Here is a 24868-nt window from a genome sequence, read left to right on the forward strand (position 1 = left end):
GATTGCAGCCTCCCCCACACATGGGTTGGGAGGGGTCGGGGCTCCTATTTGGAACCGATTTTAAAATGGACCACTCTGCTGCTTTTACTGTGAAAGGGACAGAGGAGGGACAGGCTCTTTCCTCTCTTTGATCTGAAGGGGATAACCTTCCCTATTAGCCTGAGTAGGGACTCGCCGCCTCACTGAGCGGCCTGAACCCATCCCTCCCTTCCTCTGCCTTTGAAGCACAGTTAAGTGCTTTGCACACTGACTTCTCGCTGGAGTTGTCATGAGAACCCAGCTCGCTGCCCTTTTCCTCTAGGGCTGCCCACCCCCTGGCCCCCTCTCACCCCTCTGCCCGCCCCCACCACGCGGAGACGCGGTTCACGTAATCAAGACTACCGATTGGTTGAAACAAGTTTAATCAGATTTTAGGAACACCAATTTGTCTCCCACAAGCACAGTTATCTCAAAAGGCACAGGCCACCAAAGAGGGACAAAACATCAATCACAGGAAGATAGCGTGAGAAGGTGCCTCTTGTCAAATTCAGCATACTGGAGGAAGGTATCCTCATCTGGTTCCGCTGAAGGCGACGACCTCCTGGCAGGCGGAATCTAATTTGGAGACCCGGCCGCCCATTCGGACGGGGACCTGGTGGGAGAGGGTTAAGGCAGTCATAGACCTGGAGACTCCCAAGCCCCCGGCCCCGGCCCCCCGCGCTAGACTGGGAGCTCCTTGATGGCTTACCGACTCTAGCGTGTGGCACTCCCCCGAGCCCCTAGCGCGGTGCTCCGTCCGCACCGAGCACTCAGATACCACCGAATGATTCCTCTCCGGGTCCTCTGACAACTTCACGATGGGCCAAACCCAAGAAATACTACTTCGCCCATCACCAGCTTAGCTGGTCGGACACGTGCAACTCTGAAACCGACGCGGCTACCCACCGCCTGGCTCTTGGGAAGGGCGACCAAGTTCTCCCGCCCAAGATCCTGACTCCTTGACGGCTCTCGCTAAGGCAGGGATCTGCCTAAACTCTCTGAGGTTTTTTCCAGACAGGAGCCCCAAGGATCCGATCTGAGGTCATCGCAGTGACACACACCCAAGTTGGCACTTCATTTCAAAACCCAAGGGATAAATTTAGAACACCTCCTGGTGTGTTTTAAAGTGCAACTCTATTCCAACAGATTAAATAAAAGAAGAGAGGCAAGTCTTCGCCTCGAGAACTGTTCTACTAGAACGGAGGGAAAGAAAACAACAAAAAATAGGTGATGGCGGAGGGGGCGGAATGGAGATATAGGGTAGGAAACCACCCGTGCTATCCTTTAAGGGGGCTACCAACACTGAGGTGTTGGAGTTCACACCTCATTCACCATTCTAGGGGTCTGTTATACCCCTAAACCAGCTCTTGGAGAGATGAAATAGCCCAAGAAGATTAAGCAAGAAGTGGGGGGAGGGAGTTAAACATCTTGGCACGCCTCTCCAGATCTGAGCTGCTCCCAGTTCATCAGAGCCCCTCTCTCACAGGCCTTCGAGTGGTGAAGGCCGTCCTCCCTATTTTAGGGCTGATCAGAGCCAACGGGTTTCTCTCTCCCGTTGCCCCACAACAGGCTCCCCAGCTGGAGGGTGGGCATCGGTTAGAAAGATGGGGCGTGGACTGTGTGCGTTCGCACCTCCTAAAGGTCCCTCGCAGAGGTCCCACCAAGGGATCCCCCCACACATAAGGGGGCTCCTGTGGGCAAAAACACCCCGGACTTGTGTGGCCCAGTCAGGGCCCCAGCCCCCCTTCCCTTCCCCCCTATGGGGGGGTATGGTGCAAGGCAGAACGGGGGTCAACTCCCTCCGGCCGTTGAGGCCCAGAGGCCTCGAGGAGGCGAGGGCAACCTTTGGTTGCAAGGAGGGGGCCGGGGGATGGGGCTCGGCCGAGCCGGGGGGCTCACTTCTTGGAGCCCAGGTTCTTCTTGGGCAGCAGCACGGCCTGGATGTTGGGCAGGACGCCGCCCTGCGCGATGGTGACGCCGCCCAGCAGCTTGTTGAGCTCCTCGTCGTTGCGGATGGCCAGCTGCAGGTGCCGCGGGATGATGCGCGTCTTCTTGTTGTCCCGGGCCGCGTTGCCCGCCAGCTCCAGGATCTCGGCCGACAGGTACTCGAGCACGGCGGCCAGGTAGACGGGGGCCCCGGCGCCCACCCGCTCGGCGTAGTTGCCCTTGCGCAGCAGGCGGTGCACCCGGCCCACGGGGAACTGCAGGCCGGCCCGGGACGAGCGGGATTTGGCCTTGGCGCGGAGCTTGCTGCTAGCTTTCCCTCGGCCGGACATCGTGGGGGCGGCGCGGGCGAAGAGACCTGGAGGAGGGGGAAGACTGAGGAACGGCTCAGCGGCCCCGCTCCGCCCGCGGGCCCGGCGACCCCGCTCCGCCCGCCGGCCCCGCTCCGCCCGCCCGCCGGCCCCCGCAGCCGACCTGTCCTGCACGCGACGGCGCCGGCCGGCGAAATGCGCCCGGCCGCCCCGCGCCCGGCCGATATAAAGGCGAGCCGAGCGACTGCTCACTTGCCATTGGCTGCCCCCAGACGAGAGCCGCGCTCTGATTGGCTACTCTTCCGATCCTCGATTTGCATACCGAACCTTCGGCGCTCCCGGCTCGGAGGGATCCGAGCGCGGGGCCGTGGTGCGCTCCCCGTCCCCTTCCAAACCCCGGGAGTGGGAATTTCATCACCATCATTATCAATCGTATTTACTGAGCGCTTACTGGGTGCAGAGCGCTGGACTAAGCGCTTGGGAAGTACAAGTTGGCAACATAGAGAGACAATCCCTACCCAACAGTCTAACCAAACATCCTAACAAAATAAAAGAAATAGAATAGATAGGCACAAGCAGAATAAATAGAGTAATAAATATGTACAAACATATATACATCATCATCGTCATCAATCGTATTTATTGAGCGCTTACTAGGTGCAGAGCGCTGGACTAAGCGCTTGGGAAGTACAAGTTGGCAACATAGAGAGACGGTCCCTACCCAACAGTCTAAAGGGGGCAGACGGAGAACAAAACCAAACATACTAACAAAATAGAAATAGAATAGATAGGTACAAGTAAAATAGAGTAATAAATATGTACAAACATATATACATCACCATCATCATCATCATCAATCGTATTTATTGAGCGCTTACTAGGTGCAGAGCACTGGACTAAGCGCTTGGGAAGTACAAATTGGCAACATAGAGAGACGGTCCCTACCCAACAGTGGGCTCACTGTCTAAAAGGGGGGGACGGAGAACAAAACCAAACATACTAACAAAATAAAAGAAATAGAATAGATAGGTACAAGTAAAATAAATAAATAAATAAATAGAGTAGTAAATATGTACAAACATATGTACATCATCATCAATCGTATTTTTTGAGCGCTTACTAGGTGCAGAGCGCTGGACTAAGCGCTTGGGAAGTACAAGTTGGCAACATAGAGAGGCAGTCCCTACCCAACAGTCTAACCAAACATCCTAACAAAATAAAAGAAATAGAATAGATAGGCACAAGTAAAACAGAGTAATAAATTATGTACAAACATATATACAGGTGCTGTGGGGAGGGGATGGGGGGGGATGGAGAGGGGGACGAGGGGGAGAGGAAGGAAGGGGCTCAGTCTGGGAAGGCCTCCTGGAGGAGGTGAGCTCTCAGTAGGGCCTTGAAGGGAGGAAGAGAGCTCGCCCTATCCCCCTGCGGCTGGAAGGACCAGGCTAGCCGCTAGGAGAAGCCACCCGACCCGACCCCGCCGAACCCCTGCTGGACTGTCTCTATATAATAATAATGATAATGATGGCATTTATTAAGCACTTACTATGTGCAAAGCACTGTTCAAAGCGCTGGGGAGGTTACAAGGTGATCGGGTGGGCCCACGGGGGGCTCACAGTCTTAATCTTGTACTTGTACTTCCCAAGCTAATAATAATGATAATGATGGCATTTATTAAGCGCTTACTATGTGCAAAGCACTGTTCGAAGCGCTGGGGAGGTTACAAGGTGATCAGGTGGGCCCCACGGGGGGCTCACAGTCTTACTCTTGTCCTTCCCCAGCGCTTAGTCCAGTGCTCTGCATCATCATCATCAATCGCATTTATTGAGCGCTTACTGTGTGCAGAGCACTGGACTAAGCGCTTGGGAAGTCCAAGTTGGCAACGTATAGAGACGGTCCCTACCCAACAGGGGGCTCTCAGTCTAGAAGTGGGCTCATAGGCCGGCAGCTTCGGGGGACAGAGTCTTGATGGATCCCCGGCCAAGGGGCTGGGCCGTCAGGCCCGGGAATTAGAGCCCGGAAAAGACCAGCCTCGGCTCCCACTTCTGGGGGAAGCGGCCCCCATCGGCTCCCCGTTTCGCTCACTCTAGCCACACAAGGGCTCTGCCAGGCCGCCCAGGCAGGAACACCGTGGGGGTTAGCCATTTACGAAATAGGCGGCGATTTCTTTGAGAACGAACGGCTGGAGATTGGAGCTTCTTATTTATTTATTTTACTTGTACATATCTACTCTGTTCATTTTATTTTGTTAGTATGTTTGGTTTTGTTCTCCGTCTCCCCCTTTTAGACTGTGAGCCCACTGTTAGGTAGGGACCGTCTCTATGTGTTGCCAACTTGGAGTTCCCAAGCGCTTAGTCCAGTGCTCTGCACACAGTAAGCGCTCAATAAATACGATCGATTGATTGATTGATTGATTGATTGATTGGTTAGCAAAACAATTGGAAATCGGTTCCGTATTTCAACAAAGCTGCCTCGCTTCCATTCCACAAGCGCCATGTCTACCAATGGCCACTAGGTGGCGCCCTCAGCCACCTCTGGGCGACTCCAATCAATCAATATTATTCATTCATTCATTCCTTCAATCGTATTTATTGAGCGCTTACTGTGGGCAGGGCACTGTACTAAGCGCTTGGGCAGATCACTGTAATAAGCGCCTGGGAAAGTACAATGCAACAGAGTTAGTTGGTAGGCACGAATCCCGGCCACAAGGAGCTTAGAGACCAGAGGGGAAGACACACAAATTAAATTATAGCTAGGGGAAATACTGGCAGGTCTAGTGTGTTCACATTAAATATTATGGGGCTGGGGTGAGTAAAGCGCTTAAGGGGTACATAGCCAAGTGTATAGGGGACGCAGAGTCCCCTGCCCCTCCCGGGTAGGGGAAATGAGTGCTTAGACAGGGAAGGCCCCTTGAAGGGGATGTGATTTTAGGAGGGTTTCGAAGGTGGGGAGAGCGGTGGACTGTCAGATAAGAATAATAATAATAATGATGGCATTTATTAAGCGCTTACTATGTGCAAAGCACTGTTCTAAACTCTGGGGTAGATACAAGGTGATCAGGTTGTCCCACGGGGGGCTCACAGTCTTAATCCCCATTTTATAGATGAGGGAACTGAGGCCCAGAGAAGTGAAGTGCCTTGCCCAAAGTCACACAGCTGACAACTGGCAGAGCTGGCATTTGAACCCGTGACCTCTGACTCCAAAGCCCCGGCTCTTACCGCTGAGCCACGATACGAAGGGGGAGGCAGTTCCAGCCCAGAAGAAGGATGTGGGTGAGGGGGTGGTGGTGGTGGGATAGAAGAGATCGAGGTACAGAAAGTAGGTTGGTCTTAGAGGAGGGGAGTGTGCGGGCTGGGTTGTAGTATTCATTCGTTCATTCATTCAATCGTATTTATTGAGCGCTTACTGGGGGCAGAGCACTGTACTAAGCGCTTGGGAAGTACAAGTTGGCAACATATAGAGACGGTTCCTACCCAACAGCGGGTTCACAGTCTAGAAGGGGGAGAAGAAGATCAGAGAGGTAAGGTAGGAAGGGAGAGCTGATAAGAGTGCCTCAGAGCCGATGGTAAGGTTTTTCTGGTTGATGTGGAGGTGGATGGGCAACCACCGGAGGTTTTTTGAGACTGAATGATTTTCCGGAAAAATGATCTGGGCAGCAGAGTGAAGTAGGAATTGGAGGGAGGAGAGGTAGGAGGCAGTTAGGGGGGAGGCTGACGCATAAGTCAAAATGGGATGGAGAGGAAATCAATCAATCAGTTGTATTTATTGAACACCAACTGTGTGCAGAGCACTGTACTAAGTGCTTGGGAGAGTGCAGTATAAGGGAGTTGGTAGACATATTCCCTGCCCACAATGAGCTCACAGTCTAGAGGGGGGAAAGATGTTAATATAAAGAAATAAATTACGGATATTATTCATTCGATCGTACTAAGTGCTTACCGTGTGCGGAGCACTGTACTAAAACGCTTGGGAAAGCACAATACAGCAATAGCGACAAATCCGGCCCACAACGAGCTCACAGTCTGGGGTGGGGGTGGGGGAGACAGACACCAATATAAATAAAGATATCAACATAAATAAATAAAGTTACAAATATATACACAAGCGCTGTGGGGAGGGAGAAAGGAAAGGGAGAAGTACAAAGGGATATGTGCATCATTGCTGTGGGGCCGAGGGAGGGGTGAATAAAGGGAGTAAATCAGGATGGGGCAGAAGGGAGTGGGAAAAGGGGAAATGAGGGCTTAGGAAAGGCCTCTTGGAGGCCTTCAATAAGGTTTTGGAGGTGGAGAGAGGGATTGTCAGATATGAAAAGGGACGGCGTTCCGGGCCAGAGGCAGGACAGGGTGAGAGATGGGCGATGAGATCGAGGAACAGTGAGTAGGTTGGCAGTAGAGGAGAGAAGTGTGTAGGCTGGGTTTTAATAGGAGAGCAGTGCCCTGAGGTAGAAGAGGCAAGGTGATTGAGGGCTTTAAAGTGTTTGATGAGGAGTGGGAAACCATGGACTGAACGTTTTTGTAAAGTACGGACTGGAGTGGGGAGAGACGGGAGAGAGGGAGGTCAGCAAGGAGGCTGATAAAGTAAGGAGGGATAGGATGAGTGCTTGGATTAATGTGGTAGCAGTTTGGATGGAGAGGAAAGGGCAGATTTTAGCGAAGGTTGTACCGACATGATTTCGGGATATAATCTAATATGTGGGTTGAATGAGAGGGATGAGTCAAGGATAATGCCAGAGTTACAGGCTTGTGAGGCAGGAAGGATAATTGTGCTATCTACGGTGATGGGAAAATCAGGGGGAGTACAGGGCTCGGATGGGAAGATAAGGAGTTCATTCATTCATTCATTCAATCGTATTTATTGAGCGCTTACTGTGTGCAGAGCACGGTACTAAGCACTTGGGAAGTACAAGTTGGCAACATATAGGGACGGTCCCTACCCAACAGCGGGCTCACAGTCTAGAGTTCTGTTTTGGACATGTTTGAAATGTTAGCGGGCCATCCGAGTAGAGATGTCTTGAAGGCAGGAAGAAATGCGAGACTGCGGAGAGGGAGCGAGATCCGGGCTGGAGATGTAGATTTGGGAATAAACCACATAGAAGTGGTAGTTGAAGCCACTGGGAGTGAATGAGTTTTCAAGGGAGTGGGTGTAAATGGAGAATAGAAAGGGGATCCAGAACTGAGCCTTGAGAGACTCCCACAGTTAAAGAATGGAAGGCAGAGGAGGAGCCCACGAAAGAGACGGAGAACAAAGGAGAGGGTGGATTCGAAGGACCGACAGGATTTGTGACACATCGAATATGTGAGCTGAGGCAAGTCAAATGATGTCCTTGATATCGTTAACAGATCAAAGTCGAGGGTAATGCCAAGGTTACGGGCTGGCGATTTGGGGAGGGTGGTGGTGTTGTCTACGGTGATAGGAACGTGATGGGGAGGACAGGGTTTGGGTGGGAAGATGAGTTCTGTTTTGGACATGTTAAGTTTGAGGTGTCAGGTGTTCTGAAGGCAGGAGAAAATCAGAGACTGCAGAGCAGAGTGGCCAGCGCTGGAGATAATAATAATAACGATAGTATTTGTTATGTGCTTTCTATGTGCCAGGCACTGTTCTAAGCACTGCAGTAGGTACAAGACAATCGGGTTGGACACAGTCCCTGTCCCACATAGGGCTCACAGTCTTAATCCCCATTTTACAGATGAAGGAACCGAGGCACAGGGAATCATTATTATTATTATTATTAACCCCCCTTTTACAGATGACAGAACCGAGGCATAGAGCAGCGAAGTGACTTGGCCAAGGTCACATAGCAGACAAGCAGCAGAGGCAGGATTAGAACCCATGACCTTCTGACTTCCAGGCTTGTGCTCCAGCCACTGGGCCACGCTGCCCAGACTTGGGAATGATCCATATAGAGATGGTAGTTGAAGCTGCGGGAGTGAAGGAGTTCTCCAAGGGACTGGGTGTCGACGGAGAATAGAAGGGGACGCAGAACTGGGCCTTGAGGGACGCCCACAGTTAGGGGGTGGGAGGCAGAGGAGAAACCTGTTGAAGAGACCAAGGAGCAGCCAGAGAGATAGGAGGAGAACCAGGAGAGGAAGGTGAGGCCAAGGTTAGATGACATTTCCAGGAGAAGGGGGTGGTCCACAGTGTCAAAGGCAGCAGAAGGGTGGAGGGTTAGGATGGAGATCGTTAGACCTGCAAGGGGGAGGTCATTGGCACCTTAGAGAGGGCAGTTTCCATGGAGGGAAAGGTTGGACACAGTCCAACATGACTACGCTGTACCTACACCATTGCTTAGTGCCTTGCACATAGTAACTGCTTAACAGATACCATAAAAAAGGGGGGGCAGAAGCCAAACTGCAGGGGATTGAAAACCGGAGAAGTGGAAGCAGCGACATATTCCCCATCTCTACAGCTGGTCTCTACAGCTGTCCTTGGATTCAGTAATGACTCTGATAACGGTGAAATCCTATTCACGCGTGGTGTGGCTGATAAGACCAGTATGCGACCAACAATTCATTCGACACTGTGCACATAAAGATCGTCCTTGGCTGCGTTATTGCATTTGAATCTGCCCTGGAATCACTATCTTCTTACTGCGTTCCAGCTGTTGCCTCCCTGTAACGATTACAAGGCCACATCGTTTGAGGGTGGCCTTCACTGAGTCGTAACAGTATCTGTCTTGCTGGTAGCCCTTTCTCCTTCTAGCTCTTGTATGGGAAAGGCTGTGAGGCTGCCATCCAATCAATCATTGGTATTTCATTCATTCAATCGGATTGATTGAGCGCTTACTGTGTGCAGAGCACCGCGCTAAGGGCTTGGGAGGGTGCAACGCAATAGAATTGGTGGTCGCGATCCCTGCCCTTGAGGAGCTTACAGGCGATGGTGAGGAGACAGACAATAAAATACATTTCGGGTAGGGGACGCAACGGGGGGGTAAGGATATGGACATAAAAGTGCTGTGGGGGTAACAATAATAATACTAATAATTGTGGTATTTGTTAAGCACTTACTGGGTGCCAGGCACTGAATTAAGCACAGCAAATCGGGTTGGACACAGTTCCTGTCCCACATGGGGCTCCCAGTCTTGATCCCCATTTTATAGATGAGGCAACTGAGGCACGGAGAAGTGAAGTGACTTGCCCAAGGTCACACAGCAGACAAGTGGCAGATCCGGGTGAGGTGAGCACCAAAGTGCTGAGGGGATGTGAACTAAGTGCACAGATGATGCAGTAGGAGAGCTCACCTCCTCCAGGAGGCCTTCCCAGACTGAGCCCCCTCCTTCCTCTCCCCCCGCCCCCCTCTCCATCCCCCTGTCTTGCCTCCTTCCCTTCCCCACAGCACCTGTATATATGATTGTACATATTTATTACTCTATTTTACTCGCACATATCTATTCTATTTATTTTATTTTGTGAATATGTTTGGTTTTGTTCTCTGTCTCCCCCTTCTAGGCTGTGAGCCCACTGTTGGGTAGGGACCGTCTCTATATGTTGCCAACTTGTACTTCCCAAGCACTTAGTACAGTGCTCTGCACACTAAGCGCTCAATAAATACGATTGATTGATTGATTGATTGAGGGAGAATAGGGCTAGAAGGAGCACAAGAAGCAGCATGGTTCAGTGGAAAAAGCCCAGGCTTGGGAGTCAGAGGTCATGGGTTCTAATCCCGGCTCCGCCACGTCTGCTCTGTGATCTTGGGCCAGTCACTTAACTGTTCTGAGCTTCAGTTACCTCATCTGTAAAATGAGGATTAAGACTGTGAGCCCTCCGTGGGACAACCTGATCACCTTGTAGCCCCCCCAGCGCTTAGAACAGTGCTTCGCACATAGTATGCACTTAACAAATGCCATCATCATTATTGTTATTATTACACCAAGCAAGCCCTTAACTTTGGGGCAGCCCGGGCTGTTCTGAACTTCGCTGCGGGTCCCTAAGCTAATTGACAGCCTTGACTACTGCATCGGTCTCCCCGCTGACCTCCTGTCTCTCCCCTGTCTTGTCCATACTTCACTCTACGGCTTGGATCATTCTTCTAAGCGTGGCTGAGTGGAAAGACCACGGGTTTGGGAGGCAGAGGATGTGGGTTCTAATCCTGGCTCCTCCACTGGTCTGCTGTGTGATCTTGGGCAAGCCATTTAACTTCTGCGTGCCTCAGTTACCTCGTCTGTAAAACGGGGCTTAAGACTGTGAGCCCTATGTGGGACAATCTGATTACTTTCTATCTACCCCAGCACTTTAGAACGGTGCTTGGCACACAGTACGCGCTTAACGAATACCATAATTATTATTATTATTCTAAAAAACTGTTCAGTTCACACCTCCCCAACTCCTCAAGAACATCTAATGGCTGCCCATCCACCTTCGTGACCATTACGGACTCCTCGCCGCCGGCTTTTAAGCACTCTATCAGCTCACCCCATCCTACCAGCATGGCCTGGTGGAAAGAGCGTGGGCCCAGGAGCCAGAGGGCCTGGGCTCTAATTCCATCTCCACCACTTGTCTGCTGCGTGACCACGGACAAGTCACTTAACTTCTCTGCGCCTCCGTTTCCTCATCTGTAAAATGGGGATTAAGACTGTGAGCCCCATATGGGACAGGGACTGTGTCCAACCCAATTATCTTGTATCTACGCCAGCCCTTACTACCATGCCTGGCAACAAATACCACTATTATTATCACAGCCCAACCAGCGCACACCACCCCTGTAGCGCCAGTTTGCTGCATCCTGATCTCGTCTGTCTCGCTGCCGACCGCTTTCCCATGTCCTCTCCGTGGCGTGGAACTCCCTCCCCCTCCATACATGCCAGACCACCACCCTCTCCACCTTCAAAGCATTGTTAAGGTTACATCTCCTTCAAGAGGCCTTCCCAGCTTAAAGCCCACTCTCCCTTCTGCATTGTCTGTGCACTTGGGTCTGTGACCTCTAGACGTTTAATATTTGCCCCACCTCCAAACCCACAACACGTATGTACAGATCTTTAAATGATATACATTTTTTTAATGTCATCCGTCTCCCCCTCTGGACTGTGAGGTCGTTGTGGGCAGGAAACGTGTGCACTAATTCTGTTCTGTTGTACTCTCCCACGAGCTAAGTGCCCTGTACATAGTAAGTGCTCAAATACCACTGATTGATTGAATTCCCTCCCCGGCTTCAAAGTCTTATTAAAAATCCCATCTTCTCCAAGAGGCCTTCCTCGACTAAGCCCTCGTTTCCCCTACTCCCTCTCCCTTCTGCCTCACCAGTGCGCTTAGGCACCCAAAGTATTTGATACTTCCCCCCGCAGCACAGGTGTACATATCTGTAATTTATTTTAATGCCTGTCTCCCCCTCTATCTAGACTGCAAGCTCCAACTCTACCAACTCTGTGACTTAGTACAGTGCTCGAACACACACTAAGCACTCAAATACCATTGGCTGATTGACAGTAATTGGTTTCCTTTCACCAGTTGCTCTTTAAAGGACTTTGCTTGCCTAATCTGCATTAATTACATAAACTCCAATCTCAAGTGTTAGATGCTGTTAAGGGTTAGGGACCTCAGACAAAGCGGGTCGGGGAACGCTATTTTTTGATTTACTCTTAAACCTGCAATGCATACTTTCTCGTCCAGGGAGTCAAAAGACAGACCTCCAGGGCTTCCTCCAACTAATCCTGCACATAATTGGGTGCTATTTTGGCATTTATCTGTGAGAGGAGTCTGCTCTGGGAGGCTGTATGCATGCAAAAAATTTTTACCTTCATCATGTGGCTTTTGGTAGTTAATATCTACCTGTTCTCCCTCTGACTTAGACCCTGTTCCACATGGGTCCAACCTGATTATCTTCTATCTACCCCAATGCTTGATACACAGTAAGCGCTTAAATAAATAAAAGAAATAACGTGGGAGCTCCGGCTCCTAACCATTTTCAGAAAGGCAAACCTAAATGTGAGAGAAAGAAGAGGCATTTGATAAGGAACCACCAAAAGTATCTCTTTATTGTTCGCAGAGCAGACTCTGTTTCTCTTACACGCACACACACACACACTCTCTCTCCATTCTCTGCGCTATCTTGTCCTTCAGAAACGGAAGACAATGTTCACCCCTGCCTTCTTTGGCCTTCAGAGATACAGTGAACCAATTCCCAGAATTGCTCTCCTATTCAACAACCTCTGATCAAGCATGTAAGAACTGAACAGCAATATAAGAGTAAACTATAATAATATTCCACTAGCTAAGCATTTAGGTCAGGACTGACAAACCACCTATATTAAGCCCTGGCACAGATTCACTAATAGCCCCAGGAAAGACTGAATATGGTTCTTTGTCCCTTTCAGCAGACAGGGTCAAGTGCCTCTGAAGGACCTAAAAAGAGTCTTTGGTCCCAAACTCAGGTCCCGTCACTCCAGCATACACATTTCCCTGAGGTGTGGCTCATGGACCACTAAGCATGAAGCAGACCCTGGGCAAAAAAGATTGAAATTGTCATATTTGTACTTGGGGTAGCACAGAGGCACTGCTGACCCCTCAGTCCCCCAAGGAACAAACCTTTCCTTTCTTAATTATCTAGCCACAAGCCCTATCAAGAAGTACAGGTGCCCAGCTGCCTTGACTCAACTCCCACAAAAAGTTACTTTTACTGAGTCATTGGAAAAACGATAAGCTAAAATTACCAAACACCAACCCGAAGAATGAAACCCGTGGGGAAAAAAAAAGGCAAATGTAGCTGAATAAAGAAAAGTTAAGAGGGAGAGCTGGGACCGAAATGCTATGGGTCATTACACGCAAATCCCATCTGAGTTAGGAGAAAATGATAAGAGCTACCCATATTTAAAAATGGTTGCATCTAACACGGGTGGGAGGAGAGAATTGCATATGAGGGCAGCTGGGAGCAGACAGGTGATGCCTGGGAGAATCTATCCTGAATGGAAAAGGAAGGGGATAGGGTAGCTAAACCATCCATTTAATGCCACAAAATCCAATATAGGCAGTCAGTCTTGCCCACAAGAAACTTGTCATAGAACCGCTAACAGAATGATGGATCGCTTCAGCTCAGTCTTTCTGGGTGTTGGGTTTTTTGGGAGGGGTTTCCCCTTCCTTCTTCAGCCACTGCTCCATTAAGCTTGCACTGCTCCTTTTGGCTGGGGCCGGGCTCTTCTGGAAGAACTGACTGGACCATTTAGGTACCTCAGGCTCCTCTTTCTTGGGGGACTTGGTCTCCAACCACTGCAGCATCTTCTGGCCACTACTGCTCATCTTGGGTTCCTGGGAAGTCAGAGTCAAAATCAACAAGCTCAGAACACAGGCTGAGGGCAACCCCCAAAATAAGAACCAAGGAAAAGGGACACTTGGTATGCGCGGTGGCAGAAGCTTCTAAAACCGTCAAGGCTCCACAGCCCTCCACCCTCGTCCGGAAGGACCGTCAGTCACCCCAACGTGGGCCTAGTGCTTGGAGCAGCCGTGGTGATCCCCTATAAAGCGATGGGGAATGTCAGCAGTCATGCAGCTTCCCCTTGGGAGTCAGGGTCGGGGCCAGGAGGTGGCCGGGGCGGGGGAATGAGACAGTGAGATAGCCTGCAGTTATTCTGCACTTGCCATGGATGAATAAGGGAGTCTTTATTTGCCTAGAACGCCAGGATCACAATTCTGGGGAATCTATTCACGGGCCCACTGCTTGCTTTGGAAAGCTGGACCTCTCTGTTCCTCACTTAGGAGAGTTCGACACCTGACAAAACCTGCCTCTGCCCTTGTTTTGTGTAATGTTAGAGTGCAGGCTCCCTAAGGGCAGGTCCCAGCATATCAATCAATCAATCAATTGTATTTATTGAGTGCTTACTGTGTGCAGAGCACTGTACTAAGCGCTTGGGAAGTACAAGTTGGCAACATATAGAGACAGTCCCGACCCAACAGTGGGCTCACAGTCTAAAAGGGGGAGACAGAGAACAAAACCAAACATACTAACAAAATAAAATAAACAGAATAGATATGTACAGGTAAAATAAATAGAGTAATAAATATGTACAAACATATATACATATATACAGGTAAAAGCCGGGGTCTGACGGTAGGGGTTCTTGGTCACACTGACTGCTACCTTCTTAAGTGCCAGATCGATGGCAGTAAGACACTGGGGTAGGTTGTTCCGTGCATTGTTCACCACCGTGGAGACTGGATGGAAGGTGATGTTCTCTACAGGGTGGATCAGCTTCAGAGCTTCTTGTGTGGGGACCTCCCCAAAGTCCAGCCACTTGCTGACAGCCTCCTCCCCATCCAGGATAGCAGGCATCCTAAGCAAAGGAGAGAAAGGGCGGGCTCTTTGACAAAGCAGCTTTGTTTTTCAAAAGGTAAAACAGAGTGACTCAAGTTAAGGTCAAACTTCCTCTCTTTACTCTCCAGGGTTTCTGCTGTCCCAAAGTTACGGGAAAGGAATACATGGAAAATATGTCAATTAGGAAATAAGGATCTGGCAGGAGTAAGTGAAGGAGGTCATCTTGGGAGAGCTGCTTTTGGATGGCCATGGCTTTCATGAGCTCTCTTATTTTGCGCTTAGTACAGTAGTGGTGCCTGGCACACAGTAAGCGCTTATTAAACACAATAAAAAAAAGAAAAGAAAAGAAAGAGAGCCTCAAACGCAACCAGGCATACAGGTCCCGGGACCCGCTGCAGTGTCCAGAGGGTCATGACACCTGCACCATTTCTGGTCTCCCCCCGGGCTCACTCTTGCTTTGTCCAGGCTCTAGCCAGAGTTGGACTGGGCAAGTTCTAAAGAAATCCAGGCCAAGGCCCAAATTCCCAGCTTACGCAAGACCCTCTACCTGGCCACTTAAGTGGATCAGAGATGCCTGCAGAAGGAGAAGCCAGCTCTCCCTCCTACCAAACCAGGCCAGTGCACCAGCAGTCTACATCTCCTCTCTTTCTCTCCAGAAAGGAGGGGAAGATTTGAGTTTATTTCCAATACTCGTAGAGTAGGAAGTTGGAAGGAAAGGAAAAACTCCCTGGGCTTCTGCCCTACCTCCTTTGGCCCCAACCAGAAGGCACTGTGTTGCGCTTCTCACTTACCTATGATGGATGGAGTTTAAGCCTTTGCAGGCATTCACTGTAATGATGGTGTAGGTATATAACAGGTCCCCTCCATTGGGTGGCTCCCAGCAGTCGAAGATCCCGGCCATTGTGAGTAGTCTCCAGCCGTCCCAACCTCCCTCATCATCCACGGCATCTTGGCCGTCCTCTGACTGGAAGCAAAAAGACACAGGCAGATCTCAATATGGATCCTCCCCACCCTGAAAAATGTGACCTACAGTCAGTCAATTGTACTTATTGAGCACTTACTGTGTGCAGAGCACTGTACTAAGCGCTTGGCAAACAGAATTACTGGCACTATGGTACCCAGCAAAACCAATGCTCCACCCCACCACAGGGTAAAGACACACCCCTGGGTTCCTGCCCCGAGCTCACTGCATCCAGAGGAGATGCCAGCAGCATGCCTCGTATGCCCTACTGCCGACTTGGAAGTAAAAAAAAAAAAAAAAGTGAGGAAACAAAAGACCAAAACAAAGAAAAGAGAAATGGAGAAAAAAAGAGAAAGAGTAGAGGAAGCTGCAAAAGGAAGGAAAATAGGGAAAAACTACTAAGCCCTGGGGTAGATTCAAGACAAGCAGGTTGGATATAGTCCCTATCCCAAATGGGGCTAATAGTCTAAGTCAGAGGGAGGAGGATTCCAGCCCCACCTTACAGATGAGGGAAAAGTGAAGTGACTTACCCAAGGTCACACAGCAGACACGTGGCAGAGCCAGGATTAGAATCCAGGTCCTCTGACTCCCAAGCCTATGCTCTTTCCACTAGGCCACGCTGCTTCCCATTTAACTTCTCTGGTCTTCACAAGTAAACTGGGGTTAGCTATCTCCTGTCTCTCCCCTTTAGGTAGTGAGCCTCATTTGGGATAGGGATCGCGTCTGATCCGACCGCATCGTATCACTTAAATATCAAAATTTTTATTATTTCTGTTGGTGCCAAGACTCTATCATTGCTATTTCAAGGCCTCAAATCAATGCCTAATCTTGCCCTACTTATTGTTGGGCATAGCTAGACCTCTGAGAATGGACAAATTCAAGGACTGCCGATGACAGGACAGCAAAAGGACACCAAATGGCTCCAACGCTCAATGGATGCAAACTGGAATCTTAGGTCCAATACCTTTTCTGTCTTGATCTGTGGAAAGTAGATGAAATAAGGCTGCTTCTCCCCCTGGCACTGTTGCCACTCGTAGAACCCGTCTGCCAGCACCACACAGCGCCTGCCCTTTCCCAGGGGCACCTGAGGGGAAAAAAAAATTATGCACAAGTCAGAGCTGCTGTTGGGAGGGAGAGGAAGAGAGATCTTGGGGAAACTCAAGGACAATAATGCTAATGAAGCCAGTGGATAGCTTTTCAACTTAGCACTCTGAGTCCCCAATATCCTGAACTGCCTAGAGGTGGAGGCTTTAATTCCTCTGATGTCCCACTAGCCGACCACTTATTTAGAGGGCCCGCGGAGCAAAATAGCATTCTCGTTACCCCAAGATCCTTATTCCCTCCTTACCGCAAGCATATCTGAGAAGCCCACTGCTGCCAGAGAGTAGAGGACTGGCTTGAGCCATTCACAGTAAAACAAATCTCCAGTGCAGCCGCAGCGACGCAAAGTAGCAAAGGAAAAAATGTGGTCGCTTCATTAGATTCTGGGAAACCGATGAGGTGGAAGACCTTGCTCACTCCCTTCTTTTAGTAACAACAGGGATCAGCCAGTAGGAACGTTCCCTCTGCTCTAAACCCCTAAGATCTCCCCTTTCTTCCTCATACTTTCTGAACACACTTGAAAACCATACTGTTGCACTTGAGCTCTCCACTCCTAGATACCCATCAGTATTACTGAGTATGTGTATTTGCTGTTATTTCTGCAGCAAAGCCATCTGGCAGGGGAAGGCGAATTCCGATCATTCATTTCTGCAGTTTCCAAACATCCTTTCTGACTAACTTTCAATTTTTATTCTCTAATGACCCACAGCCCTCCTTTCCCTTTTCAATATCTCCAGGCCTTTCTCTCAATCAGTGAGTCAAAGGTATCTATTGAGTGTTTACTGTGTGCAAAGCAATGTACAAAGCACTTGGGAGAGTACATTATAACAGCTGGTAGGAAACGGTCTCTGCCCAAAAGGAGTTACAGATTAGAGGGAGAGAGGCATTAAAATAAATTAGAGAAAAGGGAAATGGCAGAGATCAGGATATGTACATGCGGCCTAATGGAGAGAGAACCTGGGTTCTAATCCCAGCTCTGCCAATTACTTACTGTGAGACCTTAGGCAAGTCACTTAACTTCTCTGGGCCTCAATTACCTCATCTGCAAAACGGGATTTAAATCCCCTTCCATTCGACTTAGACTGTAAGTCCTATATGAAAAGGGCAGTGTCCAACCTGATTATCTTGTATCTACCCCGGCGCTTAGAACAGTGCTTGACACCCAGTAAGCACTTAACTAATGCCGTTTAAAAAGCAGAAGTGCTGTGGGACTGGGAATGGGGTGACTATCAAGGTGTTTAAGGGGTACAGATCCTAGTGCATAGGTGATACAGAAAGGAGGGAGAATAAGGGAAGTGAGGGCTTAGTCAGGGAAGGCCTCTTGGAGGGAATGTGATTTTAGGAAGATTTTAAGGATCCGGGGAAGGAGTTCCAGGACAGAGGACAGATGTGGGCCAGGGGTCGGTGGCAAGACAGGAGAGAGAGGTATGGTGAGTAGGCTGGCGTCAGCGGACTGAAATGTGCAGGCTGGGCTGCAGTATGAGATCAGCGAGGTAAGGTAGAAGGGGAAAGTTGATTGAGTGTCAAAGTCAATGATAAGGAGTTTCTGGTTGATGTGGAGGTGGATGGGCAACCACTGGAGGTTTTTGAGGAAAGGGGAGATGTGGACTGAGCAGTTTTTTAGAAAAGTGATCCGGACAGCAGAGTGAAGTATGGACTGGAGAGGGGAGAGACAAGAGGCTGGGCGGTTAGCAAGGAGGCTGATGCAGTAAAGACAGGACATGATGAGTGTTTGGATCAGTGTGGTAGCAGTTTGGATGGAAAGGAAAAGGCAGAGTCTAGAGATGTTTTGAAGGTAGAAAAGACAGGATTTGATGACAGACTGCATACACTGGTCGAATGAGAGAGCTGAATCAAGGATAATGCCAAGGTTACAGGCTCATGAGACAGAGAGATGGTGGTGTTATCTACATAGATAGTGTTGTGTCTAGACTATAAGCGCCTGTGGGCAGGGAATGTTTTTTACCAACTCTGCTGCACCGTACTCTCCCAAGTGCTTACTCCAGTGCTCTGTACACAGTAAGTGCTCAATAAATATCACTGCTTGATGGGGAAATCTGGGCACTGCCAGCCCTTGCAGGGATAACATTGCCCTTACACCTTGCTACAACCTTCTACATAGTAGAATTCTTCCTCCAGTTGGATCTTCTGACTCCCGGAACCCCTGAGGAACTCTGATAATGAGTTTCTGAAAGCCTCTAGGTCTCAAAGATGGCAAGAACATTCAGGGTCTTTTTGTCAACATTGTGTCAGCAGTTTTTTTCGGCACACTCTTAATTTAAGTCTATCGGAGGAGTACCCAACCTCCTGGGGAAAGAAGGACCTCGATTCTGTTTCTTTTGCCTCCAGGGCACTGACTACCTTGTGAGGAAATGATGTGATGTGAAGAATTTACCTCTACCTCAAACCAACCACTCACCTTGTAGGAGCGTTTCTCCATCATGGTGTCACTCCGACAGTTGGTGGTGTTGAACTGCAGTTTGGAAGGGTCATCTTCCCTGAACCAAGATGGGATCAAACCCCAGCGCATGGCAGCAATGACTCGTTCAGAGGAGTCGGCATTCTGTGGCAGGAAATGAAAAGGTTGCTAATGCCTTTTGATTAAGTCAGGGGCCCCCAAGAGGAAAACAGGAATTCACATTCAATGGTATCATTGCAGGAGGACACGGTGAGTAGATCGTAGACAGTAGAGTAGGCTGGTGAGTACTTACTGTACAGTCCGTTCTCAAAAACTCGCACTGTAAAATGCACGCGCAAAACCGTGCTTTTCCAACACTGCATCGCACTGTATCCCCTCCGGCATGCATCGTGGGTACAGCGTTCCCTAATTCTTCTGCTAGAGTCTATCCAAAAGCACGTAATGAAAACTCAGTTTACAGAACTGATTGTATTACCTTCCTTTTTGTTATGGGAGGAGGGAAGGGGGACAGAAGGACGGGATCCGTCCTTTCCTCTCCATCCCAACTGCTACCCTGCTCATTCAAGCTCTCATCCTATCCCGTCTGGACTACTGCATCAGCCTTCTCTCTGATCTCCCATCCTCGTGTCTCTCTCCACTTCAATCCATACTTCATGCTGCTGCCCGGATTATCTTTGTCCAGAAACGCTCTGGGCATATCACTCCCCTCCTCAAAAATCTCCAGTGGCTACCAATCAATCTGCGCATCAGGCAGAAACTCCTCACCCTGGGCTTCAAGGCTGTCCATCACCTCGCCCCCTCCTATCTCACCTCCCTTCTCTCCTTCTCCAGCCCAGCCCGCACCCTCCACTCCTCCGCTGCTGATCTCCTCACCGTACCTCGTTCTCGCCTGTCCCGCCATTGACCCTCGGCCCACGTCATCCCCCGGGCCTGGAATGCCCTCCCTCTGCCCATCCACCAAGCTAGCTCTCTTCCTCCCTTCAAGGCCCTGCTGAGAGCTCACCTCCTCCAGGAGGCCTTCCCAGACTGAGCCCCTTCCTTCCTCTCCCCCTCGTCCCCCTCTCTATCCCCCCATCCTATCTCCTTCCCTTCCCCACAGCACCTGTATATATGTATATATGTTTGTACATATTTATTACTCTTTATTTATTTATTTTATTTGTACATATCTATTCTATTTATTTTATTTTGTTAGTATGTTTGGTTTTGTTTTCTGTCTCCCCCTTTTAGACTGTGAGCCCACTGCTGGGTAGGGACTGTCTCTATATGTTGCCAATTTGTACTTCCCAAGCACTTAGTACAGTGCTCTGCACATAGTAAGCGCTCAATAAATACGATTGATGATGATGATGATGATTCTGCATAAAAAAGGGATTTAACAATCTCAGTCCACCCTGAGCACTAATGAGCGCTCCATAAGCTTCATAGCATCTTTAGTGACCAGTCTCACATTCTGGAACCCGATGCCTCCTTTCCGGGGCAACACGCAACCTTCTTTCTTATTTCACACCTAGAATTATTTTCCTAATGAGCTGCAACCTACTTGGAGGTTATGATGATGGTGATGATGATACTATTTGTTACGTGCTTTCTATGCTTTAAGCACTGGGGTGGATACGAGCTAATCAGGTTATCACTTTATAGACTATTCAATGACACAAATCAAAACTACAGTACTTGCACGATTAGACGAATCCTCTGATTTCATTTCAATGCAGGTATTTGTCTCATTTCATTATGTTCATCTGTACCCTACATAGTAAAAATGATGGCGGCCTTTGATCCTTTAGAATTCCACTGAGGAATGCTAAATACCCCTATAGACCCATGTGTGATGTTACCACCTAATGGTGACAGCGCATACGCAGTTACTGCATAAAGCTCGTTGTTTCAACAGCTGTTTGAGGCATGTAGGAAATATTAGTCATCGTTTCTTGCTTCTCTTTCCTCAACAGATGCTGTAGGCTTTGGGGCAGGTAAAAAAAAAAGAGGAACTAATGATCAAATATTGTACTTTCAAATGCAAATGCCTAGATAATACCCAAGTCAGCATTGGTGGGTCGGGGTGTGTGCCTGATTCAGACTACTGAACTGTTGAAATTAATGTTATTTTTGCTTTAAGATTTGCAGCTCTGTCTTGTCCAATCAATCTCTCAAATTCTGGTCGGACCGAAGCAACACCTTCAAATCTTAATGAATTGCAAAAGCGCTCGTGCTGGCGATCTGGGCATAGATAAGTAGCAGGGTGACTTCCTGAGAAGCTCAAGTTTGTGCCAGAGGATGGGAAGAGAACTCCAAGGCCAAAGGTAGGCAACCCAGCAAGGAAAGGCTATGTTCGGATTTGGAGTCTCGGCAGAAAGATCCACTTTTGAAACCCAGTTGTTTACCTCAGCCTACCAAATTACAAAGTAGCGAAGCATTTACAGGGGGAGTTTTCTGGCTTTAAGCGAGCTCAGCCACGGCGGGTCAAATTATCTACGTAACATCAGAGAGGGTGGTCCGTCTGAAAGGAAGCTTAGCCAGACCTACATTCAGGTAAGGCTTTTCATCGGTTTTAGAAAATGGGCAACGGCTTTGAAGTAATAATAAGGAATGCTCTATATGACCTCCCTACACCTTTTTAGTGTTCAGAGGCTGGGTATACAGAGTTCGGGCGTAGAGAAGGCGATGAAAAACCCCAGCTTCGTTTCCCAGTCGACAGGGCTGGAAGTCAGCAAGTTCCAACTTAAACGGAGGTGGATGACCCCTGAATAATAATAATAATGGAATTTATTAAGTGCTTACTATATGCAAAGCGCTGTTCTAGGCGCTGGGGAGGTTACAAGGTGATCAGGTTGTCCCACGGGGGCCTCACATTCATTCGATCGTATTTATTGAGTGCTTACTGTGTGCAGAGCACTGTACTAAGTGCTTGGGAAGTACAAGTTGGCAACATATAGAGACGGTCCCTACCCAACAGCGGGCTCACAGTCTTCACCCCCATTTTCCAGATGAGTGAACTGAGGCCCAGAGATGTGAAGCGACTTGCCCAAAGTCACCCAGCTGACAGTTGGCGGAGCCGGGATTTGAACCCATGATAATAATAATGATGGTATTTGTTAAGTGCTTACTATGTGCAAAGCACTGTTCTAAGCGCTGGGGAGGTTACAAGGTGATCAGGTTGTCCCACGGGGGGGGCTCACGGTCTTCACCCCCATTTTCCAGATGAGGGAACTGAGGCCCAGAGAAGTGAAGCACCTCGCCCAAAGTCACCCAGCTGACAGTTGGCGGAGCCGGGATTTGAACCCATGCTAATAATAATAATGATGGTATTTGTTAAGCGCTAACTATGTGCAAAGCACTGTCCTAAGCGCTGGGGAGGTTACAAGGTGATCAGGTTGCCCCACGGGGGGCTTACAGTCTTCACCTCCATTTTCCAGATGAGGGAACTGAGGCCCAGAGAAGTGGAGCGCCTCGCCCAAAGTCACCCAGCTGACAGTTGGCGGAGCCGGGATTTGAACCCATGCTAATAATAATAATGATGGTATTTGTTAAGCGCTAACTATGTGCAAAGCACTGTCCTAAGCGCTGGGGAGGTTACAAGGTGATCAGGTTGCCCCACGGGGGGCTTACAGTCTTCACCCCCATTTTCCAGATGAGGGAACTGAGGCCCAGAGAAGTGAAGCGCCTCGCCCAAAGTCACCCAGTTGACAGTTGGCGGAGCCGGGATTTGAACCCATGCTAATAATAATAATGATGGTATTTGTTAAGCGCTAGCTATGTGCAAAGCACTGTCCTAAGCGCTGGGGAGGTTACAAGGTGATCAGGTTGCCCCACGGGGGGCTTACAGTCTTCACCCCCATTTTCCATATGAGGGAACTGAGGCCCAGAGACGTGAAGCGACTCGCCCAAAGTCACCCAGCTGACAGTTGGCGGAGCCGGGATTTGAACCCATGCTAATAATAATAATGATGGTATTTGTTAAGCGCTAACTATGTGCAAAGCACTGTCCTAAGCGCTGGGGAGGTTACAAGGTGATCAGGTTGCCCCACGGGGGGCTCACAGTCTTCACCCCCATTTTCCAGATGAGGGAACTGAGGCCCAGAGAAGTGAAGCGCCTCGCCCAAAGTCACCCAGCTGACAGTTGGCGGAGCCGGGATTTGAACCCATGCTAATAATAATAATGATGGTATTTGTTAAGCGCTATGTGCAAAGCACTGTCCTAAGCGCTGGGGAGGTTACAAGGTGATCAGGTTGCCCCACGGGGGGCTTACAGTCTTCACCCCCATTTTCCAGATGAGGGAACTGAGGCCCAGAGAAGTGAAGCGCCTCGCCCAAAGTCACCCAGCTGACAGTTGGCGGAGCCGGGATTTGAACCCATGCTAATAATAATAATGATGGTATTTGTTAAGCGCTAACTATGTGCAAAGCACTGTCCTAAGCGCTGGGGAGGTTACAAGGTGATCAGGTTGCCCCACGGGGGGCTCACAGTCTTCACCCCCATTTTCCAGATGAGGGAACTGAGGCCCAGAGAAGTGAAGCGCCTCGCCCAAAGTCACCCAGCTGACAGTTGGCGGAGCCGGGATTTGAACCCATGCTAATAATAATAATGATGGTATTTGTTAAGCGCTAACTATGTGCAAAGCACTGTCCTAAGCGCTGGGGAGGTTACAAGGTGATCAGGTTGCCCCACGGGGGGCTCACAGTCTTCACCCCCATTTTCCAGATGAGGGAACTGAGGCCCAGAGACGTGAAGCGACTCGCCCAAAGTCACCCAGCTGACAGTTGGCGGGGCGGGGATTTGAACCCACGAACTCGGACTCCAAAGCCCGGGCTCTTTCCACTGAATGGCGAAGCGGCAGCCCGAGGATGCGCTTTGCAGCCCCGGCGCGGCATTACCTTCTCCAAGTGTTGGCGGGACAACAACACGGGGCTGTTGGACTGGGGGCTCTTGTTGTACGAAGGGAGGTACTTGTCTGGATCCTTCCAGTCGGGGAGCCGCGGTTGCCCCCGTCGGTCGCGGTATCTGCACAGCCTCGTGAGAACGTCTCGGGGCAGGTGGCAGGATGTGCGACCACACATTCTCCTTCCTTCACCTCCCCTTGAGGAGAACAGAGAAGGCAGTACGGCTACCATGGATCGTCGGCCTTCCTCAGCTCCCCTCCCCCCCCCCCCCACAGGGGCCCCCTGCCACCGCCTCGCCCGCTCCTCCCGCCTCGTTTCGATACCAAATCCCTTTCTGAGCTGAGGAACGGTCCTCCGAGGAAAGGGAAAGGAAAGGAAAGGAAAGGAAAGGAAAAAGGAAAGGAAAGGAAAGGAAAGGAAATGACAGGACAGGCCCCTCACCTCAGGGCCCCGTTTCCTAATACCGCCGTCGACGCCCGTGAGGTAAAAACCCAAGCCCCGCCCCCTGGATGACGTCATCGCGCGCTCACCTCACGTTCTTTTGCCCCCCCCCCCCGCGCGCGCGCGCGCGCCGTTGCGCATGCCCGCTTCGCTCCCCGAAATAGGCGGGTCAGAGACAGCGCGGGATGAGGTGAGAGCGCAACTTCATTCATTCATTCATTCATTCATTCATTCATTCGTTCGTTCATTCATTCATTCATTCTCTCGTTCGTTCTTTCGTCCGTTCGTTCATTCATTCGTTCGTTCATTCGTTCATTCGTTCGTTCATTCATTCATTGAGAAGCAGCGTGGCTCAGCGGAAAGAGCCCGGGCTTTGGAGTCAGAGGTCCTGGGTTCGAATCCCGGCTCCGCCGCATGTCTGCTGTGTGACCTTGGGCAAGTCACTTCACTTCTCTGGGCCTCAGTTCCCTCATCTGGAAAATGGGGATGAAGACTGTGAGCCCCCCCGTGGGACCACCTGATCACCTTGTATCCTCCCCAGCGCTTAGAACA

The 24868-nt window shown here is 49.9% G+C and overlaps 2 protein-coding genes across 3 annotated transcripts; both read right to left on the reverse strand.

Moving 5' to 3' along the window:
* Positions 1-384: 384 nt before the first annotated feature.
* On the reverse strand, positions 385-2482 carry LOC119950231 (histone H2A, sperm). Its single transcript, XM_038772407.1, has 3 exons — positions 2437-2482; positions 1918-2320; positions 385-631 (listed from the first exon to the last, which is right to left on the reverse strand). Exons 2-3 carry the CDS (start codon positions 2292-2294, stop codon positions 595-597), a joined length of 414 nt encoding a protein of 137 aa, XP_038628335.1. The 5' UTR covers positions 2295-2320; positions 2437-2482; the 3' UTR covers positions 385-594.
* Positions 2483-12214: 9732 nt separating this feature from the next.
* On the reverse strand, positions 12215-24358 carry HMCES (5-hydroxymethylcytosine binding, ES cell specific). Of its 2 annotated transcripts, none has more exons than XM_038740592.1 (7): positions 24317-24358; positions 23870-24071; positions 18992-19135; positions 16436-16555; positions 15302-15474; positions 14337-14529; positions 12215-13507 (listed from the first exon to the last, which is right to left on the reverse strand). In XM_038740592.1, exons 2-7 carry the CDS (start codon positions 24050-24052, stop codon positions 13295-13297), a joined length of 1026 nt encoding a protein of 341 aa, XP_038596520.1. In that variant the 5' UTR covers positions 24053-24071; positions 24317-24358; the 3' UTR covers positions 12215-13294. The 2 variants fall into 2 exon arrangements, with proteins under 2 accessions (XP_038596520.1, XP_038596521.1); XM_038740593.1 differs by lacking the exon at positions 24317-24358 and adding an exon at positions 24199-24289.
* Positions 24359-24868: the final 510 nt, after the last annotated feature.

Source organism: Tachyglossus aculeatus, chromosome X1, assembly GCF_015852505.1.
Source record: "Tachyglossus aculeatus isolate mTacAcu1 chromosome X1, mTacAcu1.pri, whole genome shotgun sequence".
NCBI lineage: Eukaryota > Metazoa > Chordata > Mammalia > Monotremata > Tachyglossidae > Tachyglossus > Tachyglossus aculeatus.